Genomic DNA, 25,462 nt, shown 5'->3' on the forward strand with positions numbered 1-25,462 from the left:
GGTGAGCAAGTGGATAAAGAATATTCCACTTGGAAATAGAAGATCCATCAAGTTAAAATGAACGTAGGCCTGAGATGACGGAAGAAATCTAAATAAACGGCCCGCTCTCGTATGCTTAGCTGAAAGCTTTCTGAATCAGAGTCTGTGCTTCACAGCTCATTTCAAAACAGAAAGTGACACAAATGAGCATTAATCTGACTAGAGAACGCTGGGGCGGATGGAGGGAGAGTTTCGCCGCTCGTCAATAGTGGGGGGCAGCGGGGATAAATCGGTGCAATGGAAGACTAGTCACTCAGGAGAGTGAGCAGCTGAGCCAATAGGTTTCAACGGTTCAGGGATCAGTGCAGTGTACTGTGTGTGTTTGTGTGTGATGGACTGTGGCTGACCCTGAAATAAGCAGCAACTCATTAATGAACTTGGCAAGGCATTTGGCCCTCCATGTCATTAGGGGAACGCAACAGACAAGCACACTTTGCAACATCTATATTTTCCTATCTCTCTCCCTCCCACTGAACCATTAAGGGGATCATGAACCCAGATTGAAAAGGCTAATGGAATTTAGACCCCTGTTGCTCGTTCCCTCAAATTTGAGTTAGAAGAGTTAAAAGGGGGGGGTGAAGGGAATTTGAGGGACCGACTGTATCAGTAGAGTGAAATGAAGGTCCTGTCTGAGTGGTTGTGGGCATTTGGTAAACAATGGTGTCATTAGTTCCTCTGAATGAGAAAACACTTCCTGCGTGAGTGAACAGTGTTTTTGTCTCCCAGCACACTTAAAATTAAACTGGGTTTGTGACAAAGCAGGTGATTATAATGCATCTCAGTTTGTACCTTCTATTATTCATGCATCTCTCCAGTATGGGCAGCAGATGTTGCAGCCTGTCAGAGTGCTCTCTGTGTGTGCATCGAGGACACGCAGTGCGGCTGGCATCGTGGGGGCTCGTTTATCATACTCGTGTGCTCTTGTTTTGATGCGCTCGTGTATTTCGGAGACACACCCGTGTGTCAGTTTCTCACTCACTGCCAACTACAACCACTTCATCGGAGTCACGACCGACGGAGCTATAAAAAGCCGCACTCTGGGCCTCTTTGTGTGGCCTCTCACCTCGCTGTTGGTGTCCTGGATGACTCTGTAGAGAGCTGTCACTAGGGCCTTCTTCAGATGAAGGCTGTCGGCGTAGCTGGGGATGCTCTTTTCTGGTAAGGACTGGAGCAGAGAGGGGGAAAATTACACTCATTTTTCCAGAATGGTGCGATGGCACATACAGTACATCTGCATCATTGCCCCTTGCATCCATCTGACTAGTCATCATCATCATCATCATCATAATATGTAGTGGGATTTTCAAAATAAAAACGCACCCCCCACTGGGAAATAAGGCCAATGGACATTTAAATTGACGATGAGCCTCTATAATTTAAAGCCGGTACACTCAGGAGTTTTTAGCTTTCTTCGAGATCAAGTGGGCCTGTGCAGACTGCGAATGATTGACATCGCCCTCCCTTATTACTAAATTAATTAACTCACAATTCCAATCATCATCTGGTGTGACAGGTGTTGGACCACAGAAATGTAATCTACACATCTCAGTTCAATCGAACTGCATTGTGAGATGCACAACGCCCAGACGCTGAAACTCAAGCAGCTAAAGTGAATTCATTCACAATCAATTGTGCAATTTAGTTTTCTCTTATGCTGCTTATCTCAAAAAAAAGTCTAAAGAAAAAAAGGCTTTTCTCTCGATAGTGTTTAAAGCATTTTCGGAAATGTGGAGAATGAAAAGAAATCAGAAAATAATGACGTGAAGAAACAGAGTGATGGTATCCGGCAGGCTCAGAGTATCCTGTGTGGAAATCCTTTAAATGGTCAAGACTGTGTGTTAGTCAGCAGATGGCAGAGAGATCTTCTCCTATCAGCCTAAGTATGGTCATTTTGAGGACAAAACATAATGTGCCTGGTCTGCGCCGGCTCAAACAATGAGTCACACCAATCCATCTCCCTCACTATTCATCATACTCACTCCTTTCCCTTGCACTCTCTGCTGCACAGTGCTCCAATTCCTTCTTTTTAGCTCTTCTTTCCTGGATTATGTAAAATGTTTAAATGGTGTGCTTACGCGTATTTCAGAAGAAAAAAAATCACTTTACGCAGCCTCACACTAACAATATTGTTTAGAGGTTTTGCTGACATTTTGTGTGTCTCAGAAGCATCCAGACTATTCCGTTGTAGCTGATTGATGTCAAATAACAGATTGCAAGGTTGCAAAAGGACTCAGTTGCTAGACACCGACACAGGGTAAGGATGACTTGGAGAACATTTCATTGATATGATGACAGAGGAATTTACCTTGAATTCTGAGAGCCATTCTTCAACAACGCCACGCGTTGAACCCAGCATTTTCCTCAGAGACACCCCCCCCCTTGGCTGCCTGGTGGACCGTAGAAAACGAGACAAAAGACAGGTGAGAGGGGAAGAGAAGCAAAGCATACAGCAGAGGAAGAGAAGGAGGGGGAACAGCGAGTACTCACTGTGCATTTACCATTTTTAAATTACAAATTGGTTCCATTGACTCATCTACACACTTAAGAGACAGCCGGTGGCTGCATGCACTTTTGAAGTTGATTTGCAGGGCGCTCGAGTAACACAGAAGAAGAACAGCACGCCAACATGTCGTTGCGGGAAAAACATAAGGGATACAACATGAGTGTGGAAGCTAAACACGGTTACATAAGGCGTTACCTAGGTGACCTCGCCTGTCACCATGGATCAGAGACACCGTGAACATGAGCCACTACAGGACGTCCAATGGGCTTTCCCTCTGTCATTCAAACCAGGGTCCTTTGTGCACTTTGTGCATTCTTATTCAAATCCTGTGACCTGAAACCCCACAGCGCAGCTCACCACTGATTTGACTGGCAACGATGTTATAAAATATAAAGCTAGAAATGCGAATTTCATAAATAATTACACACATTTTTAATCCCGGCACATTGGAAGAGATGAAATAACATAAGACGGCTAGTCCCTTGTCTCTTTAGTTATATATATTCTGTTCGACAGACCCACAGTTATCTCTGCTCCTATTCTCTGTAACCAGCAGCTAAAATTAGCTTCAGCGGCCTGAACATTTTTCGCTCAGGAAAATATATCCTATATTAATTATCCCATAAAAAAAAGCCAGTGGAGGCAGGCATCTCAGTCAGACGGTGCAGATTGGTGGATCTTTATGACCATTGATCATCTTACACTGCGTAGCAAAGTTTAAAAAAAAAATGTAATCCAAAAATGTTGTGAATTGGATATTTCAATTGATGAGCAACCAAACCCACATTAGCAGCAACGTCACACAACTGAAAAACTATTAAAAGATAAAGATCCCGACTCCAACAGAGTAATGTGGTGCCCGTCATGGTCAGACTGAAAACATCATTTTACTGTTCACACGACATGCACACTCAGCATGCGTCTCATCTTTGATTATGGAAATGCTTCACGCATACGTCAATGTCGATGACCTTGGCATTAAAAACAAATGTGTTGCTACTGAAAAAAGAAAAACGTGGTCTTTCAGAGTGGAGTTTCTTACTTCTGTCTCCACAGTATTCATCCACAGCGACCATACAGCCTTTTGCTCTTTGTGGGGGAAAGAAATGCGGATTGGAGTTGGCTGGATTAGGGATTTGGATTAACTCAATATTTTCACATTTCAAAAAGAGAAGGAGATATACATAATATTTCAGAGAAAAGCCTCTGCTGGCTGCTGGTAAGGTGTTCTTGTATGGCTTCGAGACAATTCCTAGCTTTTTATCGAGTAATGAGAGTGGAATAGAGCACATATATGCTTGTGTAAGCAATGTGGCCATGGTAGGTGATCACAACAACTATGTCCGTACAAGAAAGAGTGTTTGTGGTTACAGGTGCCAGTATTGTTTAGAGAGGTTTTGAAATAATTAATTATTCACTTAAACCAATCTGTAATAAAACGATGCACAGCTCCCTGCACTGTGCAGATAAGCCTAAAAAAGCTGCAAAGTAAGCTTAAGGGAGAAAACTATCATTTTTGCAGTGAAAAGACAGAGCTAGTGTTCGCTGCTTGGAGCAGATGACAATCTGAACAAGTCAAATCTATTTGTGCGAACAGACTCCTTAAATCAGAGTGTGTGGATTGAAAGGGCTCCATTTAGTAAGCCTGTTTAGCTTTTCATGAAAGGCTGACTCATTCATTTCCTCCGGCTTGTCAAACTGTCTAAGACTCGCTGATGCGAAATTCTCCGTTGGCTGGGCAGGACCTTCAGTTACCATGGTAACTGTGTTCAAATGACTTTCGGGCAAACATCCACGAAAAAGTATAAAAAATGTATATAGAACAGGGGGTGCTGTAAGAATAAAGTCAAAGATGAGCATGTACTGTACTGCAATTAATATCAGACAGTGTAAAACACTATAATCCTTGAAATTTGGAACTGCTATTTTGGTTTATTAGCAGATAAGAGAAAAGCATTAAACCAGTTTTTTTTTAAACTTGATGAAAACATCTTTAACTACAACGTTAGGGAAAAAAAAATGTATCTCTTTGATAGATTGTTTTTATGTCAATACCAGTTTCTGGCATTGTAAACCCAATAGCTACGGTGACTTTAAAGACTGGAGTTTTACTGAATTGATAACGATTGTATCCATATACAGTATATTTTTTATTGTGCACACCTTGGAAAAAAAAAAAAAGATTGAGCTTACCTCAGTGTACCAGAACTCAGATCTCCACTGGGAGAGGCAAATGGTTCTCTGCAGTGTCACACATCTGTCAAGAAGGTCACCTGCAACAAGGAAATACCATTGGTTAACAGAGTCGGTGGTCATAAAAGAGATTAAATTAAAAGAGTTTTTAAAAATAATCCAACTGAGAAATCCAGCTAAGTGTGGTTCTTCCAATAAAAGTTGCGAGCAGCACGAGCACCAGATATTTGCAAAATTTAACGAGAGATTTTCCATGTAGGAAACAAGGACTGTCCCTGCATGCATTAGGAGTATTACCAACAACACTCATTTTGTTTCATAACAACAAAACATGCACTGGTTCAACAAACAGCTTCATTTTTTAGAAGGCTTATTTTAAGACATGGTAGGTGGAGTCTATTTTTTGTTGTTGCATAGCAACGGCGAGCGGGTCAACTTGTGGTCCTCGCCAGCTGAAAAGGCATCTTGAGGATCCACAGCCGTAGTGTTCACTCCACTCGGCAGAATGAATCTCGAGTCCCTGAGCAGCGGATTGGCCCACATCACCGAGCACTCCACCTGATGGGACGCATCTTCAACGGAACCTCGCGTTCATCTGAAGGACTCCTAAATGAGCGATTCATCACAAATAATGTCCCGTCCGTCAGGGGACCAAGTGGCATTTATTTTTCCCAGATGCGTAGCTATTCTGTGTGACTCATCCAGGCCGAGGGTAACCGTCGCTCCGGGGTTGAGTAAATACAACAGAGGGAGGGGTGAGGGCTACATAACACGACACAAACCTCAACATTTTATGTAATAGAAAATTCACAATGCATGTTAATGTTTTATAATGTTAGAGTTCTGTAGGACTTTACCCATTACATGTGATCAACCCAAGTTGAGGTCCAGATTTCTGCTGAATCACTCCATTGATTCAGCAGAAATGATGCACAAGCACTTCACAAAACAATAGATCATATGGTACTTTCGGTTTATATCGCTCCTTTGGATAACTGGGTATATAATGCCGTTGTGGGAACTGGGCATTGGTGTAATGCTGGGCTTGGATTTATCAGGCTTTTAACTTGCTGGATTAGTGCAAAGCAGTCGATCTATTTCTATATTCTAGTCAATTCCTGAATTGATTTAGCAGCAAATGAATTATACAGTCTCACGGTAGTATTGATATTGCAAAAGGTTTTTTTGTGAATACTGGAGTAAATCCACACTGTGCCAGCAGAGAAAAAAAAAGGATTTAAAGATAATGTTTTTTTCATTTTACAATAAATGTTTTGGATATTGCGAAATGTGGCCCCATTGAGCACAGCTGTATAACAACAGTAATATAGTAAGCAGTGTGTTTCAACCAATACAGGATCTGAAGGAGAATAAAAAAAAAATCAGCTGAGGTGGATTGATGATAAAAAAGGTTTTGCACTTGCAAGATTAATGCATTGTCTTCACTTCAACAAGAACCGCCGGGTACAACGATACAAAATAAGCAGCAGCCTCACCTCGGGACTACAGCGCGGTTCCTCCCCAGCCTGCACCCGTATCACTGTTGTTACCAAACACATGCGTCTACACATGCTGGGGTGAAACGTGTCTAAGAACAACAGTCCTCCCCAGCCACCTAAACACGCCACACTCCTAAGCAAAGTTCCCCTTCACCGGCCTTTTGTCCTGTGGGGAGAATCACAAGGGAATAGGAGAGCGCCGACCCATCCTGTTTATGCACTTCAAAGCCCAAATCACAATGGCACCGCTGCACACAGTGCTACACACACACACTGCTCAACTGTGTAAAAGGTTGTGTTTTTTTATTTGTTGCAAATTTCGTTTGTGGGGCGGAGCAGTTGACACACACACACACACACACACACAATGTTCCTATGTCTGTACAAATTGTGCTAATCTATCAAGGAGATTATGAAATATTTCACTGGATAAGTAACTGGTTGAGGGAGATGAAGGCAAAGTCTTACCTAAATCATTAGGAGTCACGATGGATACAAGAATTTAAAAATCAAATTTCATAAGGAATGAAGAAATTCCATGAAGAAATCCATTAGTAGTTTCCTAAAACAAAGAAACATGCCTAACCTCCTGGAGGCAGTGCTCAGAGCCGCGCCGTTCACTGCACGTCTACAAAAAAAACAAAAAAAACAACGTAGCATGTGGAAACACCGTCAAGGTGACCTGGTCAACCATCACGGTGCACAAGCATTCTTTTCTTAGCACATCATTTTTCACATATATATATCTTATACATAACTGAGAAAAGGCTGCATGACGCACATTCCCAATGCTCTCAGAGAGGGAGGGAGGGCACAGCACTGTTCACCAGTTTTCATACGGGAGCCTCGTGACGCAAGTACTGTATTCGTAAGCTACACTGTTACATTATTGTCATTACTATTTTTGTAATCCCTGAATGCAATCAGGAAAGTCAGTGCTAAAATCAAACAAAAGCAACATTAAAAGATGTTACGGCAGGACTGCGCTGCGATAACCACGACTCAAACGTCTCCGAACCGTTCCCAGCACTCAACAGGCTGAAGTACAACTGACCACTGTGCCGGTAAAAGAGTATACGACTTAGCACGACATACCAAGCACAGCGTAACAGCAAGCCGCTCGAGCCCACAATACAGAGCCCTTAGTAACCGGTACTGTTTTTTTTAAGCGAGTGCCAAAAGGAGGTGCTGGTCGAGCTCCTGACAGTGCTCATCATTCATTACAGAAGGATGAATCATACCAGTATCCGTGACCAGGCAACTCATTAAACCAATGCAAACACGCACAAGGCCGCAGCCCTGCAAAGCACAGAGGACGACTCAACACGGCGGCGCGCCCTGGGTTGGCGTCGGGGGGCATTTAAATAGTTTGGATTGGAAGCTGCCCGTTGCCGCGTTATGAGTTTCTCGCTATGTGACTTTAGGCCCTGAATTTCAGAACCACCAACAGAGGTACTTGATGACAAAAATCGCAGGAAAGTTATTCAAATAAATTCAAGTCAAGAAAAAGACTATTCCTTGAACAAATATGTCAACATCGACAAGGATGACTCCTTCTCGCCTGGGCCTGGTGACATAGCCCGGAGACTATGCTAAGCTTCTGATGAGGGATTCCTAAATCTTATGCTGTAGTTTGTCCTGCAGTGTGAAAAAAATTGTCTTTGACTTTCTTAGCTTCTCCAAAAATAAATCAAATCAAAACTGAGCTGGCATTAGTTCTCACTGGGCACAATACTTTACACCCAACGTGCAGAAAAAGCTCCCGCCCACTGCCTGATGTTTATACAGTACCAGGTGCTGGAGCAACAAATGCTGAATAGGAAAATCTGCACAGTCTGTAGACGGGGTTAGCGGGTCAAAAGCCATTTGTTTATGGCAATAAAACATTTTATGCTTCCTCCCAATTCAATTTGCTAGAACCAAAAGGCGGGCTCATACAGCGGGTGAAAATCCAAAATGAGTGCATGCTTTGTGATAATGACACAAGTTACAGTTGATTCTCCAACCTCTAAACTTACATCAATAAATGTAAGAAGAAGTACAACTACTATTCATACAAATTAATAGGAGACGGGAGTTTGTATGTGTCCATATCAACTTCTCCTTTCTGCCCTATACGAGCGGTGCTGGGTTTCAATCCCTAGTTACAACACTGGGGATTTCTCAAGGTCGACCTAGCCCAGTCAGCCATGAATTATTAAGCTTCAGCTGTGTGTGCCTTTGCTGTTTGGGCCACTTCTGACAACGTCAGTCTTCCTTTAGGTCAGTTTACTGAGGTCATGACAACCTAAATATCCATCTCATGATGGTTTCACAATTTACCTAAAGTGTTAATATTATCGCTGGGAAATATTATCTACATGTAACCTCCTGCCGTTTCAATAGTGGGATGCTGTTCTCATACAGCCCTTACAAACCTTAGGGGATTTGATCATGTTGTACTTTCTAAAATCAGGGCCGTTTGACTCCTCCAATCAGAATGTAAGGGAGTGGAGTCCGATGAGTGAACCGAAGCGAGACTTCACGTGCTAGAAAGCCAGAATTTTACTAGAATCTGGGGCAGGTTCATGACAACTGGGAGTTAGTTACAGTCTGCTGATTTGGACATAAACACGTAGCACAGCCCAAATGCAAAAAGCAAGTGGAAAAAAAAGACGCATGCATGCATGCATGCACGCACTAATTTTGCTTGGTCTCTGCCTCAGTGTTCCGGTAACACATTTAGTTTGACAAACATACAACTACACAGCAATGTAATTGGTCCTCTTCTGGTGCACGTATACGTTTTGCAGGTAGCCGTTCTTTGTGACGTCACACAATCACTGTACACAGACGTACACTTTGCCCCCCGAGGTGGAGGGATTATCTCTAATACCTGACCGTGGTGAACCAGCCGGCTGTAATCTCCATCCCCGGTGCCCCTCTCTTTGGTAACGAGAAGCAGCTACTCACCAGCGGAGCAGGCATTCTGCACGGGAGGCACAACGAGGTTCATTAATAGCAAATACAACGCCGCAGAAAACAACCCTATTGCTTGTTTGTTTGTTTTTTATGCAGAAAAACGTCTGACTGTTACAAAAGGGCAGTGGGGCCACCTCAAAGACGCCAGCTGGCTGAAAAAGGACTTTGAGTGAGTAAAGGTCACTGGCTGCAGTCAATGCATCCCAGCGCAAATCAATAGTTCCACCCCTTTGACACACAAGGACATAGAGAATGCATGAAAACATTCATACTACGGGTAAAAAATACAAATACGAAGGAAAAAAAAACGAGAGGAACTCACGGCACAGAGGCGAGAGGATAAGATTGGCTACTCGTTCGCTCCTTGTCTCTCATAGGCTGGGGCGAGGGGAACTAAAGCGCACGCACATCGTGGGCTAAAATTAGCTCTGCTGCAGGGACAGACGTGTTGGGATGGGCCCATGCTGAGAGAAACACACTTTTTCTCTCACACACATCACACCACACACACACACACACACACAGGTGAATGCCAACAGCATCCTGCCTGCTTCCCCTCTGCTCCTCGAACAGACACGTACAAATACTTTGAATGCAAATGTGATGTGTAAACACACACTAAGCTCAACGACACACGTTAACGATGGGATCAAGGAGGAACTGATTTTATAGGCATTTGGTGTGTGATAAAATACTTGTGTGCATAAAAGGTGTGTCATCATAAGTCAGGGATGTAGAGAGTGCACATTTTGCTGCTGTAGCGACCCGAGGAGTCCTGGCTCGACAAAGTAAATACTTCAATCCTTATCTCTAATGTAGTCACAAGCAGTAAATGTAGAGTTCTTCTTTGAACTTGCGGGGTGACTACTGCGGAGTGTTATGTTAAAAAAAATGAAGAAATACTAGCCGGACGGGAGACATCTTGGAATGAACAGTTAAAATGAAAAAGTATTTAATAAAAGGAAAAGGTGTTGTGCTAAAAAGAAAATCTTAGCTGAGGAGCCGCTGGTCTCCGCAACCAACAGGCCACAGGGCAGCCCTTTGACCATCCCTAGGCCATGTGTGCTGATATCTGTTGTGGTGTTATCAAGTATTATACGAATGCATTTCGGTAGGTTACATTGAATACAATCATAACTGTACATTGGTTACATTATTCTATTAGATTACAGTGGTTTTATAACATTCCCATTACTTTATTGAATACATATCGCCTTTCTGACACAAGGGGCCACCTCAAGCTTTTTGGGACATATCAAGAACGCACAGACCACCGGGCCGCGACGAAAGGATCGGCCAGGACAGGCTACAGTTTTGGCTCCACTGAGAGAAACTCTGGAGTTAATGAGTAAAACCCGTGGAGTGGCTGAACTTCAGCTTGCTGATGGAACATTTGAGTATTTTCACAGCTTGATCCGGCAAAATGTGCCCACCCCCCAATGCATGTAAATTGCATTTAGCGGAACAGCAGGATTATTCATTTCCTTTTAACATGGGTTACCGCCAGCTCATCAAATTAGCCAAATTCTAACTGCTCAATGCGGTGGGAACTTTTTTTTGACAGTGAACAGTCTTGAACAACAAACATGAGTCATTCAACACACTTTATGTAAAACAAAAAGAAAAAAGAAGAAATTTGCAGGCCTCCAGCAACTCATGGAAGCATTTGCTGCTCTCCTGTTGCAGTGAACTGAATACTTTGTTGGTCACTGTGGCAAATTCTTGCTTTTGATGATTAAAATGACCCCGTCTTTGAAACTTGGCCAAAAAGGTTACTTTTAGTTATACGGTAGTGTGTGACGGTTTCAAACATTGCCGGTCAATAAACCCATTAACTGAAAGGAGCATGGTTACAAAAGAAAATTAAAAAAAGTTTGACTGCACTCTGAACTGACCTCCCTAGTTGTGTTTGTTGATGAAGTTTTATTTGGTTACCAAGAGAGCAAACACTCGATTCTAATGAAATTGATCTGATTTCATTCTGTTCCTGTCAGATAGCGAATGTTAGCTTGCCTGCTATCTGCGGATATCAGGCTGGTTTTGACAAGAACCACAAACGATAGAAGAATCCAGATAAAGAGTTTTGCTTCCTCTATTGAAACCAATTATTAATTACTAATAATTAAAGTGATGTTTCTACTTTACCCAATTGAAGCATCTTATACTAATCATTTGCTGTGAGATCTGTAGCTTAACATGCATGATCAATATGTTTCCTGTCAAAATTGAAAAATCATAGTTGTATTTATTAAAGTGTAATCCCACACCCAGGTATGAGCCTGACTGACCACGATGTATCATTTTGGAAAATTATTTAAAATGGGGGCAAAGTGCTGAGAGGAGAGAGAGCTGCTCAGTAACATTCACTGGCTTCGGATTAGAGGGCATTAACATTTTTTTAAATAGAAAATTCATAACATAGATTAGTTCCAACCAGTAGGCCAATGTAAGCAAGGTGCCATTTTATCAATATTAAAATCAGCATTGATGAGTTTCATCACATTAGTTATTTGATTTAATTTACAGCTCCAGAAAATATGTCCACATGTGCCGTACCTCCAATAACAACATGTATCCTCGCTGCTCGTCATTAACCTATTGGGCACAAACACATGCAAACAAACTGTTCACCGCACTCCAGAGCGGTGACCTGCCAACGCAGCACCGTACTGACCACTTGGCTCACACTGACAAGAAGTAGTGGAGGGGAGAGTCTCCAGCCAGCGACCGGTCCCTCTGCCCAGCAGAACAATAGCAAAGTCTTTGGCCGCTACCATGGAAACCAGGCATCCACCCACCCGTAGGGCTAATACGGTTATTCTAACCCAAACGAAAACATTCACACAAGTCCAGCTAACCAGCGCCGCCATCGTGGCAGCACGGGCCACTCCTGCAAGCAAACACACATCCCGGTGTCACATGTCAACCACAACAAGGTTTAAAATGTACCAGAGGTCATTTATTTAAAAAAAAAAAGCATATTTGGAGATTTCCTATGATAATTTGAATTTTAAGTTTCATTAGCCCAAATGTGAGAAACAATGAAAAGGTTTGGGAAGAGATGTCTCCATCCTCTAATAACCAAAATGTGTGCTTCAGGCAGCCACTGCCCTCACTAAAACGCTGCACACTTATACGGTCTCTCAAATCATGTAAAACGGAATCAAAATTCAGCAGCTAAATCCTGTGACTTCTGTGACAAAACTACAGTTGTAGGGTTGTTAATCAAGTTGGTTGCATTCATAAACATTGCAAAATTACAAGTCACTTTGAATTAAAGAGCCCCCCGCCCCCAAAAAAATATATCTTAATTGACAATGAACTCCCAGTTTGCAGAAGTCCTAAACAAACACTCACTCATCAGACACGCATTGTATTTTTGCAGAACTGCCTGTATGGTAATAAATCCTGCTATTTCCAAAACATGCTTGCAATCCGCTTCGAAAGAATTGATTCATTTACAAACAACAGAATACACACATTATGCTGCTCCGCCTCTCCGGAGCCCCCACAGGAACAGTCTGAACTCATGTTTGATTCACAAAGAGAATCTACATCCTGCAGACGGCCCACCGGCAGACAGACCTCGTACCTGGCGGCGTGCGGCGAGTCAGCAGCACCACAGCTCTCTCTGCATGCCCTCCACATATCCAGCGGATTCTCAACACCGCCGCAATGACTTTGTGACTTATTAGTTACCACAATAAACTGAAGAGGGGGGGGGGGGGGCAGAATATCGATGTGTCCCGTTTGTTTGTCCTCCAGGGGACCATGACAAACTTCTACTACTGGAATGGAGAGGAGGGACAGGTAGGCTGCCTGCCTGTGTGATCCTCTGGCTCTGTGGGAGAGAGTACAGCGGAAAATAGTTCCCATTGCTAATCCATGGCAAGCTAATTACAGCTTTGATCCCTGTGTGCATCCCCATGAGGGGGGGGGGGTGGGATTACACTCTGGGGCTCATTGCACTCACGGATAGATGTGTTTTGGTTTGGGGACGTCTCGATAAGGCCACAGCTGCTGCTGACATGTGGGCCGGAAAAAAAGACTTATGCCGTGCATTATTACGAGCCTCAAAGTTCACAAGAGTTGGCCTTACCTTCTAGTGAATTCCCGTTGAAATGGTTTGGGAAACAGCAATACACCAACATCGCAAAACATTTGAGGAGCTTTTGCTCATCAAGGAACACTTGCTAAATGATTTACCATTTGTTACACTGAGCAATAGAAGAAACCACAACTCCTGGAGAAAGGACCTAAGATCAAGTGTGCAAATGGCATTTCTAGCTTAAATAGGCCAGAGCCCTGATGACAGCAGAGTCCCAAAACACATGATGGCAGAGAAAGAGCACCAGTGGACAGAGAGGAGGAGGATGTTTCAGGGTGAGCAGCAGACAGCATGGAATTATCTGGATCCTCAGCTTTATTATTTTTGCCCATAATGAGGCCAATATTTGAGGGGTAGTTTACCTAGCACCAAAAATCACACTGAGCAGCATTTATTTTATCAACCAATGTTTCTGAAAACCAACACTGCAAGGGATCACCAAGTCAGCAACTTGGCACGAGTACAAAAACTGACTTTGTAAAGCAGAGGTCAATTGTGATGTTGCTGCCTCAAGGATAATTGATTGTTGTTAACACGGATCTGATTTGAAATACTGAGAGTATGAAATCAAGTAAGAGCAGGGTGAATGGAAAAAAACAGCTACCTCGATGAGGCGCCGGATGTGATGGTACCCAGAAAGTTATACAATGACCTACACACAATTTCAAAATAAACACTACGTTCTCCCAGAGGGCAACTTCAAGAGCCACCGTGTAGCTTAATTTGCCTTTACATAACGTGCATATGTCTGGATACAATGTGCGGTGACTGACCTTAAATGACAACCGTTCACCTTTAACACTGTAACACCAGCTAGTCGCTAACGCACCACCGGACCGTTTCTACGCAGCTTTCTTTCCTTCTTTCCTCAAATGGTGCGAACTGCCCACCGGCTAACGTTCGTTACAAACCAACTGCCACGACAGCCCGTAACCTGGACGTCAACGTTAGCTGCCTTAGCTCGTCCTGGCATGCAGTTAGCCTTTCATCAACCGGAGGAACCTCCTCATCCTCATTTCTTACCAGCCGTGACCAGGCCGAAAAAAAACACCAAAAAAACAACGACAGCGGGGTGCCGGATGGCCGGCTCCAGCACAGACGCGTTCAGCCCAGTGGTCCTTGGCTTAAGACGCGGTAACGCCGTTACTGAGGGGTAGCTAGCATCGTGGCGAAGGATGTTACGAAGTCAGAGGCAGCTCGTGACTGCGACTTTACCTGGGAGAATCCAGAATGCCTTCTTCGTTTTTTTAACCAACGACCAGGTTAACAAAATGCTTACCCGGACCGGAGCCGCTTACGCTGATGTGTCGCGGTGACTCGAATTGGTGGAAGTCAGGGAGGCGTTTGCTCAGGGCGGTCACCCAGGTCGAGTGTCTCTCTTATAAATGGCCCCGCTCTGTCTCTGTCTCTCTCTCTCTCTCTCTCTCTCTCTGTGTGTCTCTGTGTCTCTCTCTCTCTCTCTCTCTCTCTCTCTGTGTCTCTCTCTCTCTCGGTGAAGCTACTCCTCGGAATGATCCCTCCACGCCGCAATGGTGCTGAACGAAGGCGGCAGAGTGAGCGAATCCCCGCGCGCTTTGGGAGGCGGAACACGGAGAGCGGTGCCTTCAAGGTTGTCGGGAAAACGTAGCACGCTCGAGATGCGTTGCTTCGCTGTTTAAAAAAACGACAAATTGCTTATTATGCGTATTTTCTCCCCTCCTATGCACTCAATGACTAGCATTTGATAACAGATGTGTTTGTGATTTGGTATTAATTTCGTATTGATTATTACTATCTGATTATTTATATCGTTTTTTCAGTAAACCATCTTTCTACAGTTAGATTAAAAAGTTTTCAATAAAGTTTGCAGTTTAAAGTATATACTTTGATTTTTACATTCTCTCTAACGTGTTACATTCTGTTTCGCAGCAACGCCCCTTTAAGATTTAGATCTATTGTCAAAGCACTGCCGCCTTTTTTGCTTTCACTTTTGATCTACGCATTCTTCGCTTGTGCGATTTTTTAAAACAACTAACAGGATGACCAATAATTGTGAACCTATTGCTTCATCAATGTATTTTTGGTGAACCGGTGCAAGTTAGTGAATTTGGGTAAGGGGGTAGTTCTGTTTAAATGCGTCAGAGGTACTTTCCTGAAGTGGTTTTAGTGCGTCATGTTTCCTCTGGCTTGATCTTTATATATCAAAATTACTCTCTTCTTGATGTTACTCTGATGTCGACAGTATGAGGTTTGTGAAGTATTCCTGTGAATAATCTAATCAGTTTGTACTTTTTCATTGAAGGAATCTTCGGAACTAACACTGTTTTTAATCTGACCTAGTTTTCAGGCATTCCAGGTTGACAAATGATCAACTGTCGTCCACTGCAACGAGCTGCATTGCTGTTAAAGAAACTGGATCATCAGCCCTTACTCTTCTTTTTACAAGAAGACGATGGCTCTTCCGGACCAATGTCAACTTCAAGCCATTCATCAAACCGCCGCTGCCCTGGACAGCCGTGAACGCAGCATGCTCTTCTACCTGTGTGGCGTCACAGACGCGAACAACACGACGCTGTGTGTCGAGGACTTTCTGAGATCCAGAGTTATCCGACACGAGAGGGCTCACCTGTTCCTCACAGAGCTGATGCTGCAGTTGGGACGCTTTGATATCTTGAGGGACGTCTATAAAACCAGCCGGGACGAGGTGGAAAAATCTCTGGCTCACAGGAGGGTTCTGCCCAGTTTTAGGTGGGAGTCATACATGTTACCGTTATATTCCAGTTGCATGTGCTCATGTTCCTAACATTATCATGATTTTCCCTTACTGTAGAGTGTTGATGGCTAACATAAACGAGGGTATGGACCATGAAGATCTGAACAGTGTGAAATTCTTGTGGGGCAGCACCTTGTCCCGTGAGAAGATAGAAAATGCACAGGTGAAAGTAAAAACAGTTTTGTTTTCACTTCCCATTTTTGGGAGGGATAAAAAAATCAACTTCCACTTCCCCCTTTCTCCTTTGACAGAGTTTCATTGATTTGATCATTGAGCTTGAGAAGCTGGACAAAGTTTCACCTGGAAGAGTCGACTTTGTTGAAGAATGTTTGATAAATATCGGGAGGGTCGACCTTGCCAAAAAAGTGACTGCATACAAGATGTCGGGTGAGATTTTCCCCTTTCCTGTATGAATGGCTCCAACCCACGTTGAGAAAATGTAAAAATGAAAAGGGGCTTTTGACATTCATTCTGTTTATTTGATGTGAAGAATGGAATGTTTACACATTCTTGAAATAGAAATACGTTGAAAACTGGAGCTGAGAATGAGTATCTGTCTTTTATAACACTGAAATGGTCCATGGAGAAAATGACTTCTTTCAAATGCCAAAAAATATTTAGTTTCTGTTTTATATGGAACAGAAACAACTTGCACCACACATTGTCCAGAATGTATTTTGATGATGAAAAGGTTCAACGTTGATCTTGTTGATACCAGCAGTAATATATCCAGTTCACAAATGTACTGTTAACGTACCTGAGTTTAAATGCAGATATATTAGACTTCTTAGCACATCATTTTCAGTACTTTGTATTCATCAAACTAAATGTTAAAAGTTTCTGCTTTTTGTCTTCTAAAAGGTGGATTTAGGAGAAAAACCAATCAGAAAGCACCTGAAATTTCACATTATTCTGTGTTTTTATTCACTTGTATTTATGTATAACCCTTTTACAGCTGTGACATCTGAAGGGCATACATCTCTACAGCAGAGACACAGAGCTCCTGTAAGTAGTCTACAAAAGCTATTCAACATGTGTCATTTCTTCTCTGTGTTATACAACTAACACTTTTGATAAAACTTGTCCTCTTTAGTGTCCATTCCCCACTCCAAATGGTTCCCCTTGTCTACAGCAAACATTACGAGAACACCCCATCCACAATGGTGAGACATACGAGAAAATCTTATGAAGATAGGTGGTTGACAGATATACATAAAATAAAATACCTCTTTTGACACATTCAAGCATACACAAATATAATTTCAAATTGGGAATTTTAGTTACACTGTAAACAGTTGTAATGCCTTGTGCCTTTCACTTTGATATTCATAACACCGTATTCATCTTTGTCACCAGCCACAGAAAACATATCAGCGCCTGTCTACAGAGAGCAGGTAAGGTCTTCACTCGCTATCGGTGCCGTCTTCCCCCTGTGTGTTGAATTAGTAAATTGCATTCATAAAACTGTTTTTTTGGTTGTTCCTTTGCCTTACAGAGTCAACTGGAGTTCTACAAATGTAACACTGATCCCAGAGGAGTTTGTGTTATCATAGACTGTGTGGGTAATGATGGAGGTGAGACACAAAACACTTTGCACATACACTGCTGGAATAAACATTCAGTTATTTGACTGAAGTACCAATACTAAGACGATTTTATTTGTATTTGTTTTGTTTGATTAGATCTTTGCGCTGTTGTTTGGTTAGTTCATTTCATTGAATAATATTAATGACTCAAATTCTGACCATAAAAAGGAAGGAAGGAAAGAAGAGAGAAACTTCTTGGTTAGACACAGTTGCAGGCTCATCCGATCATTTAACTTGGCCTTGAATGTAAGGATCGGGTCTACCTACAACCTGCGTGTATTCTTCCCGCGCACTCATTGGTCACCACAGTAGTCTTCAGGGAAGCTACTCGTTTGAGGACCAACTTCTTTCTTTTTTCTTACGTACATAAGAGGTTTGAAACCTGCCTTGAGTGTAAGAAAAAAGCGTATTGCGTTCCCTTTGTCGCCTTTGAACAATTATTAAATCAAAACCGGGTGAGAAAGTTGAGGAGAGTGTTGTTTAATCTGATACGGAATCTCTTTGGGTTGGGTCAGCCCTAGTCTGATAGCAAACTTATAGACTTAAAGTTTATTTTTGTTTCACCTCTCCTTACCAACTCAGACACGCTGGAACAGACATTCAAGGCTCTTCACTTCAACGTGCTCCTGCACAGATGGCTGAGTGGGCCCGAAGCTTTCTCGGTCCTCAGAGGGATATTCAGCCAGAGGGAGAACCTCAGAGGCGACTGCTTCGTCTGCTGCATCATCAGCCGCGGTACGGCCAACCATCTCCTGGGTACGGACTCCTACGGCGCAGGTCTGCATCTGGACGACGTCAGACGTCTTTTCAATGGAGACGCATGTCCCGCGCTGGCCGGTAAGCCCAAGGTCTTCCTCATCCAGAGGTACGACATCCCTGAGATCCCGCAGTGTGCTGGGACGCAGCACCGGGACGAGGATCTGGAGACGGACGGGTGGTGCGGACTGTCGAGGTGTGATGTGGTCCCGACGGATGGAGATGTGTTTTGGAGCCACTGCTGGACGGGTGAACGGCAACTGGAGCGGGGAGACCATAGCTCTGTTTACCTGAAGGTCCTGAGAGACGCTCTGCACAAAGGTCAAAGGAGGTAAGGGGCCTACACTGGGAAACAAACGTGAAGCATCAGACAGTTTTCATGTTTGCCTTGAGAGTAAACAGATGTTTTGTGTTTCAACAGGAAAACGCATCTATTGGATGTTCATACAGAGGTGAATGGGGCCATCTTTGAACATAACAAGAGGAACCCTGGAGCACACTACCACATCGAGCTGAAACATACTTTAAGGAAAGAGCTTTACTTACATTAGTGTATTCATCACTATGATATAACGCTTAATCACCATCAGCGACATATTTACATAGCATATTACTTGCCTGTGAAGGACATGCATCTTTTTTTTACTGTGCATGCAGTGACACCTGCTGGTTGAAGGAACCGTATACTCGTTTGTTGCTTGTTTTGATTTATTTATTTCATGTTTGAAAGTTACTTTTTTCAGAGCCTCGCAATAGATTAATGCAAGACAAAAAAGTAAATAAATACAAAAGACAATAACTGTATACTTTTATAATATGCAATTGTCATTTTATCAAATGTAATTGATTTATTTTTTTGAAGCATTAATCTGAATTGCCTTTGAAATACCTCTTCCAGGTCAGCTTAAACGTGTTTGTAGCACCGCTTTTTTAAAATTATTAGACTTTTTAGCCTCTGTGAAGAATTGGTTGAACGAAGTACATCTTTTGCTCTACTATTACTGTTAGATCTGTTGTTACAATTAATATATTTTGTACTTTTCTATATTTTTTTTTGTTATTCCCTATAACTACCTTAGGATTTATAATCTGCATTCGGAGTTTGACTTTGATCTTTTTTTTGAACATTTTATAATTAAAACCAATATTTACGTTGGCTAAAATGTAATCAAGTGTGGAAATAAATGACTAATATGTTTGAGAAGTGTCTGCTTCATTAGTGTTCGGGAGAAAGGATCTCATTTTAAAAAGAGTTTTTTGGATGAAAGTTATGTTTATTTTGTTGAATTCTAAAACAACTTGACTATATAATTCGCCCGAAGGTGACTGTATATAAACTTCAACAAACATTACATTTCAGTCTATACACTGGCTCTTTATATCTGTAGATAATGGGATAGATTAGTGATATTATGATGTCGATAATTGTATCCAGACAATATGAAATATTTCTAAGATCGGGCGTCGGACAGTGAATGAATAATTAGTTAGTTCTCCGTTTTTCTGTAGACATAAATATGTGTATAATTTGTGTAGAACAACACGTGAACATAATATAGCAATACAATAAAGTATGGTATATAACGTTGTGTGACACCCAAGAAATGAACAAATGCAAAAAAAAGATAATCCGGTATTGTGATTGTGACAACAGGAGGCAGGCGAGTATCGCGAGCACGAGGAGACACGCACACGAGCGGCACTCGTGAACGCGCGCGGTCGGGTGCCGCTGTTGCTATGATGCAATGGCGACTGCGCCGTGGGAAGCGAGCGAGGAGTTGAATGAGTTCCCTCCGCAGTTGAAGGGAAGCAGCCGGCCAGGACACCGCCAGTGCCGAGGGACAGACAGCGGCCACGGAGACTAGCGGCAGGACCTCCCCTCCCCTGTCCTCCCACACTGCGTGGAAACCCGCAGCCAGCCAGGCGTGTCCGCTAGCCGCCCAGCTAGCCGTGTCATGACCGTTGGAGACGTTTTCTCACACATCTGTGCGGCTTCGCAGCGAGAGACGCTCAGCGACACCCAGTTCAGCCCTCGCTAGCCGAAACCAAGTGAGGGGAGCGTTGGGGGGTTATTTCATTACATTTTTTTAAATCTCTAGTGGCACTGTCATCATTTCGGTGGACCTAGCCGTGCTTTTCTGTTCTATTTTCTTTTTTTAACCATGGCTGAGCGAACCTCCACCGGGTTGCTAACGATGATGTTGGAGCCAACGCCGGCTGTCGCTATGACCCTCCCGGCGGAGGTCCGGGAGAAGCTGGCGGAGCTGGAGCTGGAGCTCTCTGAGGGTAAGATGAGGAGAGGGGTCTTTTTCTAAACATGGTTCATGGACATGACAGGGATGGGAACCACCGCCCTTTCTCTCGGCGTTTTGTAAACGCTCATGTTTTGAATGCCAGCATCACCGATGCCTCCGTGCTCCTGTGAGTCCCACCGCAGCACCTCCTTCTTCACCAACTTCTCCAGTGTGTTACCCCCGTGCAGCACGAGGGGCTCTGAAGACTAAAGTTAAGAGCTTGTCCTCTTGTGCTTTTTCACCTCCTAATGAAGAGCAAATGTTCAGACTCCAAATCGCCCATTTGATCAAATGGGTGTTTCGTCAGCTGACACACCCATGCTGCTGTTATGGATCGGTTTTTCCACCGAAATTGTCTTTTTCCTCGTTTCAAGTGAATTTAAAAAAAGAAAGTTAAGTTACTAACTATTCCGATTCTCTGAATGGGTAAATCAGGATGGATGTCCTTGCTTTGCCTCATAGGCTTTTGGTTGTAACTGAGTGATTTATTGTGGTCCTTGTGAGGTTTTTCCGAGGTTATCGGTGACATTGCTCACCTGTATGTTTGTTTATGTGCATACCTCTATGCTGAACATAATTTACAACTTGTGGTTGAACCAAAAGGTCCCTTTTTAAAATATGTCCCGTAGCTATCATTCTTACCTACTCCCAGAAAACACTTGAGACATCATGTTCCCGAACAAAGTCTACTGATAGGATTTGTTACGCTTTACTTTATAGCCCAGGGGGACGATATTTGAATATAGAGCGTAAATAAAGCTGGCCTCATCCTCATGCTGTCCTGAAAGCCTACAAAGGTTTCAGTAAATGATGGCAAAGATGATTAATTGCTTTTTCCCAAAGCTTTTCTTTTCTCTTGTTTGTGCAATGAGACTGCGACTTTAACTGCTCCTTTTTATATGAGCTCTTCTCACATGACCCAATCTGCGGTTAGGAATAGACCGAAGGTGCACGCTTCGATAAGCACGTTAACCGCCACAGAGTCCTCTAATGGGACAGGCATGTTTTTCCGCAGCGGCGACCAAATAAATCTATATCGGTCCAGTTTCCTCTTCCTGCTCTCCACAAGGCGCATCCTGCCATGTTGGAGCTCTGATAGCCGTACGTCCCTGACTCCGTTGCCTTCTGCACTCTGTTGTCTCTCACCTTCACTGCCTCATTGCATAACTTCATGTTTCTTCCATTTTGTCCCCTCTCAAAGGAGAAAATGTAATTCCCCCTCAGCGTAAAATGAAATCACCCCCCCACCCCCTTTTTTTTTCTTTCTCTGTGAAACCCTATCCCAGTACGCGGCTGTGAACTCTTCACCTTCCAATGATGCCCTTTGGTTTTCTCCCCGTTACAGCCTGTCTCAGGGGGAAAGAACAGACAACTCACTTTATTGAAAGGAGATGAGAGCCTGCAGATCCTGCAGGGTTTTCTTCACTTCTCGTTGAGCTTTTGGCTCATAGGGATTTAAAGTCAAGCTTTTCTTCGTCACAGTAAAGTGACACGTCTCTCTGCTCGAGGGGCCCAATAGGTGTGTCAGTGTGAATAATGTATTATTCATGAAGCTGAACTGGTGCGTCATGTATGTTTACTTTAGCAGCGGAGACAAGTCAGCTGTTCGGGTCGATAATATTCCAGCGTCAGCAGTTTTGGGGCTGCTGATGAGCGAAATAAACAACCTGTGCGCTGCTATTGTGGTTGTAACAAATGCTGTTTCCTCTAGGGATTCATTTTCAATTCGTCTAGCTCTAGTTGTATTTCTCGCTAAACATGTGTCTGAAATGTTTAATTTACTTCACTCTACTTTGAATTAGAACCCATTCGTTATAGCCTGTACACCTGTAAATTATGTCTTTATCTGTAGTATTTGTTTGTTTTTGTTCACACTTTTATTCAGTGCGTGTGTGTGTTTAATGATTTGAAAAGCACTTTACTGTGTGCGCCTGAGGCCGGCCTCGTGAAGCAGGATTACTAAATAAGCTGAATACCTTCACAGGCTTAAACCTGGAATTGATTTAAAGGTGGAGAATGGACTGTATGTAATTAAAAGGGCTTTTCTAGGTTTAAAGTCACTGCAAATTTTTCTATATTATCATATCATCAAATATTCATATTTAGGAAGCACCAATCAAAATGAAAAGGGATCATTTTTTAAAGGAATGGTTTGACATGCAGCGTAATGTGCTTGCTAGCTTTCTTTGGTTAACACTTTTTTTTGCACGGATTAAACAAAAAAAAAAGCAAAATATATCGTATTATTGAGTGAGCCTTTGGAGGTGCTTTTAGTTTAATTCTGACTCCTTTGTAGAACCAGACCAGCTCTCATAGTATATGAGTGAGATAACAATCTTCTAATAAACCTCTTGGATAGAAAGCACATTTTTGTATTTCCAGAATTTGTTAACATTCCATAAAGGGTTTAAAAGTCCAAAGTATTGCCAATTGGCTTCATTGGGAACATGCGGCTGTGGTTGGATGCGAATTAATGGACAGTAACCGAACAACCCACCAGCTGTCATCAGTATCCGGTGTTGCCAAATCCCGATTGTCGAGCAGACACGTGTGACATCACCTCTTAAGATTTTTCAACTTGCCCCACAACTCCGAAATCTCATGTCGAGTAACCACAACTAAGACTTGTGTGTTCACCTCAGAGTCTGCCACTCGCAGTAGAAGCTGATTGAAAAAAACTCTTGTCTGGTAAAGTGAGATAGAACTAGAGAATGCAGTGCATTTGCTTTTCCCCAAGAAATGACTACCAAAACCCTCTTCTACCAAAATTCTTCACATCAGAGTTACTGGAGAGAACACGTAATATCTCTCAGCTGACCTGGATGCCCATGAGTTGTCTGAAGATGGGTCTCAAAGGAGGGCAAGAAGATGGATGATCCCCATTATCTTCTGCAGGGAGGAAAGAGGGAGAGACTTGTCTGCTGAGTAATTCATACACTCACTCTTTTCCATTCTCTGGTTTTCTTCCCTCCTCCCTTGTGTTTTGCTCTCCCAACCCTCTGATTACAAAGTCTTTTTTAGTCCAGTGCTGGTGTTTGCTGGGGAAGTGCCAAACCTCTGGTTGGTCATTGCGCTTGTTTCGCCCCCCTCGCGCTCAGCAAACATTTTACAGGAGAGCAGGTCTCTGGGTAGTGGGGCTTGTTTGTTTTCATAGAGAAAATGGTCTGCTGCTGCTTTGAGGTGTTATTTATAAGTCCTTATATGTTAGATTATCCAGAGATGGTTTATGTACATCCATGTGTTCTTCCTCTTCCTAATCTATGTCCTATCTGGTTGTGCTATGAACCTTTATAGTTCCACCTTATGCTTCAACAAAGAGGAAACTCACTGCACAGATGTAATGAGGTGACCAGGCGTTGTCAGGTGCTGGTTGCTGCGGTAACAAGACGGTGATAATCAGCTTTAGTTGTATTTGCAGGGAGAGAGTCGTTTTTTTCCGTCCAACTTCATTTCTCCCTAGTCTGAAATTACAAGACTTGAAGTACACCATGTGAAATAGACAGGCAGAGGAATACAAAATAAAAGAAGAATGATGGTGTGTGAAACCTTTTCAATTTGAAACATACTGGTTTCTCATTCAAGTTTGGTGCAGGTTTCTAATTGGTTGTAGTTTACAGTGGATCAACTTTTATATGACCCGAGGCTCCTAGTTTCGCCCTTCTTGCGGGTGATTATTTTCACAGAACAAGTCGGCAGCTGTCTGACACTTCTACGGTTAAGGAACTTTTAGCTTCCCCTAATAAACTGTACATGTACTTCCCTGACAACGTTTTCCACGGTAAGTGAGGCAGAATCCCCTATGCTTTTATTTGCTGTTATTTACTGTAGGGCCCAATTCCAGCACTCCCTGAAATATTTTGCTCTGTCATAAACCTGTGTACAAGGTGGAGTCTGTCGATCGCTTCAGAGGACAGCAGTTTCATGAAATCCCCTTTTGGAAAGTATGAGTGTACAGGAAACCGAGAGCGATTTGACCTCAGAGTTTGTTGAGGATGGACCTGACGGCATCAGGGAAGCACCGCGTTTTGTTCCTGACTCATTCCTCTCCATGGTCACCGCCAACTCAAGAACAAACAATCTCCACTGGGCTCGGCCAGTGAGGCCAGCCCATTGTTGTGCACAAAAAGCCGAGCATTCGACGAATGCCGAAACCACATTCTGCATTAATAAGAGCTTTGAGAACACGTCAGATGGCGGACGATCACTGAAGGGACTTTGTACACAGCTGCCCGGGTAGCTCCGTAACAGGACCCGAAAGAGAGGAATGTTGAGCCTCGGAGCGAGCCGGCTGGCCGCCGGGGCTGCTCGGCAAAGTCCAGTTTTGGAGATAAAGAGGCAGCTATACAGTTCTGCGCCCCCCCCCCCCCCCCCCCACACACACACCCACCGCCACAGCGGATGACAGAGCGTGGAGGGTCATACATATTTCAAGGGTGTGCCTCGGAGCGGCGCTTCAGATTGTTGCGCTGCTCTCCCATGCGTCTGCTCCGCGCGTGAGAGTCTGCGCACGTGGGAGCGCCTGCGTGTGATTGCTCCATTTACTTTTGTGTGCACGTGGATTGTCGAAAGGGCCTCCTGACCACAACACAAGAGCGGTTTGATTTCAGCCCAACGATGATCCACATCAGCGGTTCTTGCCGCGGCGGATCGGCTGCATTTGGAAAAGCTGCAGGTCCGCCCTGTTTTGCTTTCTCATGAGCGCTCTTCAACATCCTGTCCACGTGAATATTTGGTGACCTTGGATCGCAATATGAAGAAATATGTCCATTCG

General features: G+C 43.3%; 3 protein-coding genes across 15 annotated transcripts in view; 2 read left to right on the plus strand and 1 right to left on the minus strand.

The window, feature by feature from the left end:
* Positions 1 to 14,830, minus strand: part of LOC119228438 (hyccin 2-like) — a 28,791-nt gene extending 13,961 nt beyond the window's left edge. Inside the window, exons 1-5 of one of the 4 annotated variants that reach the window (XM_037487975.2) lie at positions 9,518 to 9,617; positions 9,110 to 9,202; positions 4,736 to 4,815; positions 2,345 to 2,426; positions 1,103 to 1,204 (exon numbers count right to left, since the gene is read on the minus strand). In XM_037487975.2, the coding sequence (XP_037343872.2) occupies positions 1,103 to 1,204; positions 2,345 to 2,395 (153 nt within the window). In that variant the 5' untranslated portion in view covers positions 2,396 to 2,426; positions 4,736 to 4,815; positions 9,110 to 9,202; positions 9,518 to 9,617. Of the gene's footprint in view, positions 1 to 1,102; positions 1,205 to 2,344; positions 2,427 to 4,735; positions 4,816 to 9,109; positions 9,203 to 9,517; positions 9,618 to 14,518; positions 14,563 to 14,582 lie in introns of those variants that run through there. The other 3 variants (XM_037487974.2, XM_037487978.2, XM_037487976.2) reach the window with 3 other exon arrangements.
* On the plus strand, positions 14,822 to 19,616 carry LOC119228439 (CASP8 and FADD-like apoptosis regulator). 2 transcript variants are annotated; one of them, XM_037487980.2, is made up of 10 exons: positions 14,822 to 14,912; positions 15,623 to 16,030; positions 16,113 to 16,218; positions 16,307 to 16,442; positions 17,011 to 17,060; positions 17,149 to 17,218; positions 17,412 to 17,449; positions 17,551 to 17,629; positions 18,224 to 18,728; positions 18,819 to 19,616. In XM_037487980.2, exons 2-10 carry the CDS (start codon positions 15,735 to 15,737, stop codon positions 18,946 to 18,948), a joined length of 1,410 nt encoding a protein of 469 aa, XP_037343877.2. In that variant the 5' UTR covers positions 14,822 to 14,912; positions 15,623 to 15,734; the 3' UTR covers positions 18,949 to 19,616. The 2 variants fall into 2 exon arrangements, with proteins under 2 accessions (XP_037343877.2, XP_037343876.2); XM_037487979.2 differs by lacking the exon at positions 14,822 to 14,912 and adding an exon at positions 14,919 to 15,530.
* A 478-nt stretch (positions 19,617 to 20,094) lies between these two features.
* The window catches only part of dip2a (disco-interacting protein 2 homolog A), a 58,150-nt gene continuing 52,782 nt past the window's right edge, over positions 20,095 to 25,462 (plus strand). For 7 of the 9 annotated variants that reach the window (XM_037488232.2, XM_037488231.2, XM_037488233.2 and 4 more), the window contains exon 1: positions 20,098 to 20,683. In XM_037488232.2, coding sequence (XP_037344129.2) covers positions 20,560 to 20,683 — 124 coding nt within the window. In that variant the 5' untranslated portion in view covers positions 20,098 to 20,559. Of the gene's footprint in view, positions 20,684 to 25,462 lie in introns of all 9 variants that reach the window. The other 2 variants (XM_037488239.2, XM_037488230.2) reach the window with 2 other exon arrangements.

The sequence above is a fragment of the Pungitius pungitius genome, chromosome 10, assembly GCF_949316345.1.
Source record: "Pungitius pungitius chromosome 10, fPunPun2.1, whole genome shotgun sequence".
NCBI lineage: Eukaryota > Metazoa > Chordata > Actinopteri > Perciformes > Gasterosteidae > Pungitius > Pungitius pungitius.

Coding starts and splice junctions, on each gene's coding strand:
- LOC119228439 (XM_037487980.2), top strand. CDS start 15,735: ATGGCTCTTCCGGACCAATGTCAACTTCAAGCCATTCATCAAACCGCC. Junction 16,443..17,010: donor GACTGCATACAAGATGTCGG/GTGAGATTTTCC, acceptor ACCCTTTTACAG/CTGTGACATCTGAAGGGCAT. Junction 17,630..18,223: donor CTGTGTGGGTAATGATGGAG/GTGAGACACAAA, acceptor TTACCAACTCAG/ACACGCTGGAACAGACATTC.